Here is an 11,788-nt window from a genome sequence, read left to right as displayed (position 1 = left end):
ATCACATTCTTGTCTTTAGGTCTCAGAAAAAGTTCCCATGTATTCTTTTTCTCAATCTAAATCAACTCTTCTTCCATAGAATTTATCAAATTCTCTTCTTTACAATCTCCAACAACAATCTTTCTCATAGTCATCACACCCTTATTTTTATCACCAATAATCTAATTTTTAGAATGACTTAATATCACATACCTTGGATTCTTCTGATTGTTTAGATTCTCAAGTTCTTGAACTTCTTCATCGTCAGCAACAATATCTGGATTAACTGTCTCTACTAGATCATTATGGTTTAGGGTCTCAATAGGTAGTTTCTTTAAAATAACATCCTGATCATCAAACTCATACCCATATGTTCTGATCTATTTCTCATGACATTCATCAACCTTCACATTTGCACTTTCCACTATCTTTCTCAGCCTCTTATTGTAACACCAGTAGGCCTTGCTCTTAGTAGAATAACCCAAGAAGATTCCTTCATCACATCTTGCATCAAACTTTCATAGATCCTCATCTCTTTTGATATAAAATTTGCTTCGAAAAATTCTGAAATATCTAACTATAGGAACATGACCAAACCATAACTCTTAAGGAGTCTTACCAGAATCACTTTTTATATGCACCCATTTCAATGTGTATAAAATAGCGCTAACAACTTATCTCCAAAAGTTCTACAAAATATTTACTTCAATCAACCTAGTCCTAGCAACATCCAAAATAGTTTTGTTCTTCCTTTCAACAACTCCATTTTGTTGAGGGGTTCTAGGAGAAGATAACTGTCTTCTAATTCCATTATTATCAAAAAATGAATCAAACTCATTGGATGTGAATTCTCCTCCTTTGTCAGATCTCAGACATTTTAGCTTCAATTTTATCTATGTCTCCACCTTAGCTTTGAAAATCTTGAATTTCTCCAGTGCTTTTGATTTCACCGTTAGAAAGGTAACCCACATCATTCTAGACTAGTCATCAATCAACAACATGAAATACCTATCACCCTGCATGCTTCTCACTATTGTAGGACCACACAAATCAGTATGCACAAGATCCAATACTCCATTAGATGTATACAACTTACTTTTGAATGAAATTCTTGCTTGCTTTCCCAATTGACATTCTTTACATACCGGATTAGAAGGTTTCACAATCTTAGGCAAATCTCTAACAACTTGAGTATAACTTATCCTTATCATGCATCCAAAATTAATATGACTCATTCTTCTATGCCATAACCAGCTTTCATCTATTTGAGAAATCAAACAACTTTTCCCACCAACGTTCAAATGAAAGACATTACCTTTAGTATTAGTTCCAAATGAAATCTCTATTCTAAAGGCATTAAAAATCTTGCATTTACCAATTGCAAATAGTATCTCTTATCAACCATCTGGTCAACATTCAAAATATTGTGCTTCAAACCTTAAACATATAAGACATCATTAGTATTATACTTACCATCGAAAGAAATAACACCTCTACCACAAAATACCCAAGCTTTATCATCTCCAAATCTTACTATACTATATCTCTCCATATTTATAAATTTACTTTAATCACCTATTAGATGATGTGAACAATTTCTATCAATAACCCATTCATCTTTCTCTTCAATCTTAGCATCCAAAGCTTTCTCCTCAACAATACAACTTGTAGAATTCACTAGTACCAGGTTATCTTCATTGATAGCAATAAATACAAATTCATCTTCCAAATTCCCATTCTCAAACTCTTCATTTGTTACACCTTCACCAACAGCATAATAACACTTCTTCTGATATCTGAACTTCTAGTTAGGCTTATAAAGCTTATGATATTTATCTTGATTTTTATATCTATCATGCTTATAAAATTTATCATGCCAATCATACTTTGACATTATTTTAGGACACCAAGAAGAAAAATTTCCTATCTTATTACAAGAAAAACATTTCAAAGGAAACTTCCTATCATACTTATCGGCTCCCTTAGGCAATCTCTAAGCAATAAGTATTTCAAGCTCACCCAACTCTCTTTCCTATTCTTCCATCTCTCTCATTTCTTTTTCATATCTGGAAACCCTAGATGAACTCTCTCCTGGATGATACTTTTGCTTCCTGGATATAGAGGCTTTAAATTCAGTCTCAGATTTACCATTTGATTCTCCAAATTCGCTCAACACAAATACAAGAAGCTTACCAACCAACATGTCTCTTGTCATAGTGGTCATAGTCTAGATCTCATCAATAGCAGCAAATTTAGATTTGTAAGTGGGAGGCAAAGATCTCAGCACTTTAGTAGCAATCTCATCTTCTTCAAGAGTTCCACTAGTACATATGATGTTCATGATGAGTTCATTCACTTTAGACATAAAGGATGATATGTTCTCATCTTCCCCCATCTTCGGCATCTCATACTTTCCTTTCAAACACCATATTTTAGCAACTTTGACATGTATATCTCCTTCATACAATGTCTCTAACTTTTCTCAAATCTCATGTGCAGTCTGCAATCCCATCATATTGGTCATCTCTGAATTGGCTAAGGCACTCAATAATGCTTGTTTAGCTCTTATGTTATCTTCAACATCCTTGATCTCACTTGCAGTAACCCGACCATTTTGAGGAACATTATAAGTATTCTTTATAATCTTCCAATAGTCATCTCAAAGGCACTTCAAATGACACTCCATCCGGTCCTTCCATATAGTGTAATTGCTTCCATGAAATTCTGGACTCTCTTCCTTGAAAACATGGTTTGTTGTAATGGATCTCCTCAAGTAGTCAAGCTTCTTCTGGAGGATCTAGCTCTCATACCAATTATTGGCAATGACAATGAAGGACAACTAAGAGGGGTGGGGGGGGTGAATCAATTTTCACTGGATTAAATAATTTAAGCATAATTTTAGATCTGATCAATTGCAGTAAGAACAAGGATAAATATAATAACAACAACACACATAACACCAATATTTTGATGTGGAAAACCCGAGTAGGGAAAAACCACGGTGGGAACCAACCCACAATAAGATGATACTCTACAATAGTATGTGTAAATATTACGATGGGAAATGCACATGCATTCAAACACATTGCCTAGAGCTTACTACTCTAAATATAATAACTTGCAAGGGTACAACCCTTAAGGAAGGTTTACTACCTTACAATAACATTCAAACAACAATCCAATTTATATGAACTGAAAGAATAGCATCGACAAATGCTTAATGATAGTTCTAGTTAAGAATATTTTTTCTCTCTCCAACACTCTCTACTCAACACTTCACATCTAAAGATGAATTTTCTTATTCGAACATACACTACTATCTAACAATACTGACACAACACCTATCCACCACTAATCTCCAAATTACATGAATATAACACCCATTTATACAAATCATCAACCTTGACTCCAAGGTCGGCTCAACCCTCAAGACCTAATTACAAAATTACATCACATGATACATAAATCGAATACTAGACCAATATAATGCCAAGATGACATAGAATGGACCCAAATCAAATCCTAAAACATGCAACGCCATCCAAATTCTTGCCAAGATCATTTGCAACATGCTTCACCACCAAAAATGTTGCATACCATGAAGAACATCAGCGGACCCATAAGATCCTCAATAACGTGCACAATGATCAATGCGGACCATCAAAACAAATAGGACATGATTAGGAAACACCAACAAGTACATTAGAGTGATCTGCAATAGCTACACCAACACCACTTAATCAAATCTTCATCGATCAATACGCTAATACTCAAAAATACTTCAACAACAACAACTGGGACTAGAAAGATAACTTGTGGAGAACCAAATCACGAACCATCTGAATTTAAGATACACATGAACATCCCAAACACTTTCCCAAATTTACAACTCAATATATAATTATTCTGAAGCACAACAGATCAAATACCATAACACTGCAACATTGAACACTGAAAAACCAATCCTCACACCAGAATATATAAGTCGATCAAATCACCACATACCATCATGAAACCAACATTGAAACAAGTATCTCTAGTTGATTCAACATATCAAATAAATAAACCAACCAGATCAACTCTCTGCAATCACTAGAATACCAAAACACAGGAATATGTTGACATCAATGACAACAACATATCGTAGTAGTAGCAATATCCAACAAGATATACCTCTGACCTACAATTGTTAATTATGATTCTTTTCTCTTTGGATGTAGTTAGATATGTTGTATGAAATGGCATGAATATGGAAAAACCCTAATCATAGACACATACTTTCATAGGAATGATGTAATTTTTCTCCATAATGGTTGAATGATGAATAGGCATCTTTGAAGATTTCTAAAAATGCTTGATTATGAATGCTTCATAAATGCAAGAATGGTAGGAATTGATTGCTTAGAGTGTTAGATGAAAATGGGTTGATAAAATAGCTTTTATATAGGGGGTTCTAGGTAATTTACCAATTAGGCTAACCTATAATGGTCATGTGGAGCCATGGGGATCAAATCTTATTGTTGAGACAAAGCCTCAACCCCATTTCAAATTGGGGCCTCTGATTAAGCGGGGCCATGAAATTTTGGGGTGCCATGATCTAAAGTAGGGCATTCCATGCCTTGGCCCTAGCTTAATTAGGACCAAAACAAAGTCAAAATAGGGTGGTCATCCCATGGTAAGACCTAAAAAAGGATTTTCATAGCCTCAAAGATAGAGAATAGGCACAAATAGGCCCATAAAGGTGATGCGGATAAGACACTCTCTAGTCATTCATAGAGCTAACTCCATATCTACTCTTATTTATTTTCTAGTATTTATTTTATTTAGTAGATTGATGAACCACAATATATAGCAATATACAAATGTAAGTATTACAATGTAATACAATACAATAATGTTTTATTTTCTTCCTATCACATATGCTTCACTTATGATGTATTCCCTTCAACTCTAGCATAATGAAGATTATTAATGGAATTGGAAATCACTAACCATTGGGACTTTTACTAAAATATTTTCCTCTCGCCGGTGGTAGTGACACCACACCATTGAGATTCAGAGTTTGAATAGTGCTAGCGTTGTGTCTTCTCTATTCCTCGCAGTGAAAGTTCTCTATTTTCAAGTTGTCTCTCATTCCAAAATATTTTTCCCTTGCGCTCAATCCCTTCCACATAACTTTTATTTTGGAAAATGATAACAACACACTATTTTTTGTTTTGTTCTTCTATTTATTCAATTCTTAGTATCTTCCTTACATTGCGCTCACTATTTGCAAAGAGATTTTCTCTTACTTTATCAAATGCATACGGAGGTACCATATGGATCAACAATTTCAAGTCTTTAGATTTCTTGACACAATCCAAAGACCTAGATGCAATAGTCAGGCCGATTCTTCCGATTAGAAACATCTCATATAGTGATATGTATCCGCACTTTGGATGCAGATTCTTTTGCTATGGAAGTCCTTGTGAGACAGGCCTGCTATTTGCAACTTTCTTTGTTATCTATGACAGTAACGGTAACCTGAAGACTAGCAAATGGTTTGGAGCTCAAACAGAGACCACATGGTGCAGGAAAACGCAACCCTTATACTTACCTCCACTAAAGAACTTCTGTTAATGGACACAGATGGCAGTCTCGTCTGGTCTACAAATACTTCTACCCAAGATTTTGAAGGGATAGTGATAAAAGAATCAGGAAACCTTGTTCTCTTGAACACCTTCAACGGTAGTCTTTTGATCATCCCACATATACAATCCTATTATCGCAGAAGTTCAAGGTGGGGCAGAAGCTTATAGCAAACACTTCTTCTACTAATACAAGCCAAGGTATTTAATGTTGTTCCTTGTCTGTAGATAGCTTTTCTATGTTTACAGTGATCATGACACCCTCTCAAATATATTATAGGTATCCTTATGGACCTCAAAGTGGGAAGTTTTCTTATATGCAGTTTGACAATCAGTACCTCCATTTCTATCATGAAGGAGGATTGGTATCTATCAATCTGACTGTACCCCAATATTCCCTCTATTGTAAGACTGATTCAGATGAACATCTACAGTTTTATTTATTTCTAAAAGGGACAGCAAGATCTGTAATTGACTATGTAACAATCTTTACTGATGAGCTCACTTTGTGCAAGTATCCAACGCCATGTGGAAGCTATGGTGTTTGCACAGGTGCGCAGTGTAGCTGTCCAAAAGAGGGCAATGTTTTTTATCAGGTTGACGCCACAAAGCCCAATTTAGGCTGCCTTACCCACAGACCTGTTGTATGCTCAGATACTTCCATAAACAATAACAGCGCTAGTGGTGGTCACCTTTTGGAGCTGGAGCATGTTTCTTATTTCACTTAGCCAAATGGTAATGGGTCGATCCCACAGTTGGTCTCGTGAGATTACTGTCAAAATATTTGCCATCTAAATTGCTCTTGCAAAGATGCGTTTTTGAAGTATGGTGCCAATTTTTCCAGAGATCTTTTTTATCTGGAGTCCAATGGCTTTTCTCTTCAAATGAATAATCAAAGCGATGAGTTTTATAATTCTACTGCTTATATTAAAGTTCACTTAATGCCTGAGAAGAATAAGCATTTAGTTTTAGTTACCACTCTTTCTGCTATTGGTGGAGTACTTCTCTTGTTTCTGTTATTATGTTCATGCATAAGGAAGTATCTAAAGGTCAAACAAGAAAAGGAAAAACATGAGGATGATCGCATTGATCTGCCGGCAAGATTACCGCTGCATTACTCGTTCCAAGAATTGCAGATTGCTACAAATAATTTCAGTGTAAAGTTGGGAAGAGGGGGATTTGGTTCCGTTTATGAAGGTGTTTTGTCGGACAGTTCAAGGATAGCAGTGAAGATCCTTGACAAAACGGGACAAGGGAAATAGGAGTTCTGGGCAGAAGTTGAAACTCTAGTTAAGGTTGATCATTTTAATTTGGTAAGACTGAAAGATTTCTGTGCAGAAAAAACCCATCGAATGCTCGTCTACGAGCATTTACCAAATGGGTCTCTAGATATATGGATATTTCCGAACAAGATGCATCATTATATTGCAAGAGGATTAGCATATTTACACGAGGATTGTCGAGAAAAGATTATATATTTCGACAACAAACCTCAGAACATTCTTCTAGACCAAAATTTCAATGCGAAGGTCTCAGATTTTGGCTTGGCAAAGCTGGTTAAGAGAGAGGAAAGTGAAGTTATAACCTTGCTGAGAGGGACACCAGGGTATACATTTCACGAAGAAGGCGGATGTATTTAGCTTTGGTGTTATGGTAGTTGAAATTTTTAGCTGGAAAAGAAGCAGAGAGCTTTCAGAGAACGGCTTATTTTCACTGTTGCAAGTTAAAGCAGAGGAGGGGAGGTTATCATATTTGGTTTATGATGGACATGAAGATGACGAAATGAGCATAAGAGAACAAGCAGTCAAATTGATGAAAGTGGCAATATGGTGTGTCCAGGACGATTTTATGAGGCGGCCAGCGATGTTGACTGTGGTGAAGGCGTTGGAGGGCTTAACAATTGCATCCAACCAGCAGTTGCATGCCTCAATTAATTACAACAGGGACCTCTCCTATACTCCAGCTTCGGTGCTATCTCTGCCTAGACAATGTACTCTTTTTTAGGCAAGAACAGACAACCAACATTTATTTTCTCTTAGTTTGATGTCGTGTTGCCTTTTATGCTCCAAATCAAGAGAATTAGATAGAAATAGGTGTTTTCTTTAGTTGTAATAGATAAATAAATTTTAAGATGTTTACAGGATTGCGACTGGCATTTCTTGATAACGAGCCTCCCTCTCACTATGTTGATTCGTTTCAATGTTCAACAAACTTCTTAAATCAATCATTGTGAAACGATGACTCTATTTTGTTAGAGACAGTGTAAGCATGATTACTAGTGGCACGGATAACACTATGTTACCAAAAAAATGTGTGCATCTCCAATAAATTCCATAAGTGTAACGCTGGTGTTTTTGTAACGCTGAATGTATAGGCTGCTTAGTTTTTTGTTTTTTTTTGTGGTGTTGTTGTAGTCTTTTTCGTTGGCTGTGTTTTTCCTATGTTTTCATATGACTTTTCTCGTTCATTATTTAATTTGGTTTTAATATATACGAAGTTACGATTTTTTATTTTTTCTAAAGAAAACATTAAGAAATAAAATATAATATCATTAATCTATTTTGTAATTTTTAATAAAATTATTAAATTTTATTAATTTAAATAATTAAGAATTTATTTTTTTAAATTGAAAAAGATATTTTAAAAAATTAATAATTTTTAATGAATAATTATTATGTTTTATTCTTTATTTATTTATTGTAAAAAAATCACCATACACATTCATTTCAGGAAAGGTTTCATTATTATTGACCATAAATCATGTATCATATACATTGATTTAAGTTTTTTTAAAGTTTTTGCACTTTTACTTATCCTTTTAGCACAAGCTTAGTTAATGGGTTCTATTAAACTAATTTCTTGAGTACAAAGTACTCAAAAATATTGGAGTCTTCTTCTTTATATTGTTTTCTTTGTCTTTGTAAGTTCATCTTGAAAGAAATGCAATTATCTCAAACTGATCATTTTGTTTTGACTCTGGTCTAACCCTTTGATCTTTTAAATCCAATAAATCATAGTATTGTTATTACTTGTTATCTATAACTTCAATTGTACTGGTTTGTTTGCATCGTCACTTAACATATAATGTTACAACTAGTAAATCATCTCAAACTGATCGTTTTACTTTGACTTTATTCTAATCTTATCTTTTTTATTCTAATAATTAGATAGATTACTATTAGTTGTAACCTATACGTTAAATTCTACTGTTTCGTTTGCAGAGACATATAATTTGGCAACTAGTTTCTTCTTCTAGTATTTGTGGAAATATGTGTGAATATGGTAGGCTGAATGTGTGAAGCAGTATAATGTTGAAAATCATGGCCTATATTGATAAGCGACAGTTTTTCATTTGTAGTGGCTAGAATAAGCCGAACCACCAGTTATTATCGTGCATTCGCTATCAACTCATATGCGAGGCGCTCTTATTACACGCTTATGAATTATTTGGTGGATTCATGGAAGATTATTTTTCGACTCGGCAATGTTCGGGTTTATATTATGGATGGGTTCCATGTAAGTGGATTAGAATTTTTGTGCCATAGTGCTATGTGAAAGGTCGTGCGGGGCTATCAATCATTTATTCATTTTGCGTACACGTAAGGTTTTCTCTTGGGCCGTTTGCTTATGAGTTCGAAATGAATTGCATAGCTAGCATAATTCTAGGCGTCTCTTATTATTTCTTTGTACAAATGTGTGTTAAACATATGAGCCACGTAGGATCCATTGAATCTATTGATGGACATGTTCCTTACTCTATTCAAACTCAAGTATGCTCTATAATATAGCATGTGGAATGGTACTCTTGTATAGGTTGATGGCTAAATTTGCTTAAACAGTAAATCTTCAAGTGTACACCATCATCAAGTTGTGTGCCCCCTATTGATATGGAAAAATTATATAGTTGTTACTCAATGATTTTTATGGATATTATTGGAAAACGGTGCTGCGGTGGAGGCACTTGGGTCAGCTAGGGCCAAGAGGCCCTAGCTGTTGTTTTGTTCTATGTTCTAGTTTTAGTGGTGGTGTGGGTAGGCTATTTGTGTGATGCAGGGGGAAGCGAGTTTTCTTTGCAGTGTTTGGGCGATCGTTTGAAGCCATTGTTGGGTGCATTTTGAAGTCTTTGGTGAGTTTGTAGATCGGTGTGAGCTTTGTGGTGGTCGAAGGTTGACATAGACAAATTTGTGTGTCTTTCTTATGCGAGTGTTAGTATTTCTCACCCTTGTGGCTGGTGAGGGTTCCTTACTTGAGGTTTGGGTGTTTTTTTCTATTTGTGCTTTCCTCTATAAGGCCTTGCACAACCTTGCATGGAGGTTTTCTAGTGATTGAGACCCTTCCATTCAATGATGTTATGATTGTAGCAATTTTGTCACCAATTTTGAATCAAAATTTAGGTTCTGAAATGGAAAAAGTCTACTAACAAATAATGTTCTTCTTAGAATAGAGTGTTTTACTCACTGAAGGTGAATGAATGTCTCACAAGGAGTGAACATAGGTCCATATTGGTGATTAGTATTTTAATACAGTGGAGGAAGATGTCAACTATATGTCCAACCACACTGTGATTTGTTAGCTTATAGGAATTTAGGTCTCTTTTTTGGAGTCATGGGTTCAACATACTTGGAATCCAAAGGGTAATATGGAGGTAATGCTAGCTACCAACAACTATTTCTTGGTGGTTTTCTCATCCATTTCTAATCTAAATAAGGCTTTCAAGGGTGGTCCTTACTTTTATAATCAAGTACAACTTTTCATTAAGTCATGGCATGTTGGCTTCAATCCTTCAGAGCATCTTCCATCTAGAGTAGTAGTTTGGGCATCTTCCATGATTACCACTAGAATTTTGGAGACATGATATTTTTCATTTGGTTGCACTATTAGTTGGCAAACTAGTGGATCTATCGCAGCCAACTATGGACAAAAGGGTAACACTTATATATGTGTTTGCTTTGAAATTGATTTAAGAAAACCCTTACCGGATTCTATGGAAACCTATCTTGGATCCACCTCTTGGATTAATAGATTGACTATGAAAACATCCCTTTTTGGTGATAGCTCTCTCTTGAATATGGTTATTAGTAGGGCATGTATTTTAAATCTTACCCTATAGTGATTTCAAGTTCAGTGAGCTATCTTTTCCATCTCCTAAATAGGATAAAGGAAAATATCCTATGGTAGAAGAGAAAGAAGTTTTTGTCCTAGTCAACCCCTATAATAAGGGTAGAGGGTAGAAGAGATCACTAGAGGATATATAGATTCATTAGGTCATCAATAAATTTGATGCTTTAGAAGATTTAGATTAGTTTGATGAGGTTCTTGTGGGGTTACCTATTGGTTAGGAACTTATGAGTACAAATCAAAACACTTAGTGAGAAGGAAAGCATTCTTCCCAATGCTTTGTAGATTTGAGGTCTTGATGCCCATATGGATATAGATATTTCTTCGTTAACTTTGGGTGAGCCAGAATCTACTAAGTGTAAAGAGGTGATGGAGTGCTCAAGTTTACCCAGTTCTATTGATAATATAGAGAAGCACCCTAAGGTTGTTGGTAAGAGTAAGGGAACCCCACTTGTACTTGGGCTTCAATAAAATTCTTAAAAAAGGTGTTCTAGAGAAGCCTCCTAAGGTGGACAAGAAGAAGTATCAAGAAAAAATGAAGTTAATTGCTGAGACAATAGTTGAGTTTAGTTCAGTGAACCATTGATTCTCATTTCTTTCCATCTCAAAAATGATAATCCTCTCTTGGAATTTAGGTAGTATGAATACCATTCCTATAAAAAAGGCTATTCACAATTTTATTTGGTCTCATTCTCCTAATGTCGTCTTTATCTAGGAGACTTAATTGTCAGTGTAAGGTATGTAGAGCTTGACCTCTAGGATTTGAACTAGTAGTCAGTATTAGTGCATTGGGGCGCAAGGCTTTTCAGGTAGTGTAGGTTGTATTTGGGACCCTAGTAAAGTTTTCCCTGCATTATGTATCTCAACCAAATCTACAATTTGATTGGTTGCTTCAACTTTGGAAATAATAGAAGTTAATCTCCACACCAATTTTATTATAAATTCAAGTGCAAGAGAATATTTTTTCACTTGAGGTGGGTCAAGTACATGTATTATTTGATTGTTAATATAATGTCCCTCTTATTGTTGCAAGAGTTTCTTGAACTCCCATCAATGCTCAAGGT

General features: G+C 35.1%; 1 protein-coding gene across 1 annotated transcript; it reads left to right on the top strand.

Annotated features, from left to right (window-relative positions):
- The first annotated feature begins 5,516 nt into the window (after positions 1 to 5,516).
- LOC131036894 (G-type lectin S-receptor-like serine/threonine-protein kinase SD2-5) lies at positions 5,517 to 7,246 on the top strand. Its single transcript, XM_057968910.1, has 4 exons — positions 5,517 to 5,706; positions 6,060 to 6,316; positions 6,431 to 6,803; positions 6,945 to 7,246. The coding sequence occupies exons 1-4, from the start codon at positions 5,517 to 5,519 to the stop codon at positions 7,244 to 7,246; spliced, it is 1,122 nt and encodes a 373-aa protein (XP_057824893.1).
- Positions 7,247 to 11,788: the final 4,542 nt, after the last annotated feature.

This window comes from Cryptomeria japonica, chromosome 7, assembly GCF_030272615.1.
Source record: "Cryptomeria japonica chromosome 7, Sugi_1.0, whole genome shotgun sequence".
NCBI classification, from domain to species: Eukaryota; Viridiplantae; Streptophyta; class Pinopsida; order Cupressales; family Cupressaceae; genus Cryptomeria; species Cryptomeria japonica.
The sequence above is the reverse complement of the archived record's forward strand: the minus strand, read 5'-3'. Positions and strand labels throughout refer to the sequence as shown.

Excerpts from the sequence above, each read along its gene's own strand:
- LOC131036894 (XM_057968910.1), top strand. The coding sequence starts at position 5,517 with ATGGTTTGGAGCTCAAACAGAGACCACATGGTGCAGGAAAACGCAACC. Across the intron at positions 5,707-6,059 it reads TCTCTTGAACACCTTCAACG|GGACAGCAAGATCTGTAATT; the intron begins GTAGTCTTTTGA and ends TATTTCTAAAAG. Across the intron at positions 6,804-6,944 it reads ATTTGGTTCCGTTTATGAAG|AAAAAACCCATCGAATGCTC; the intron begins GTGTTTTGTCGG and ends ATTTCTGTGCAG.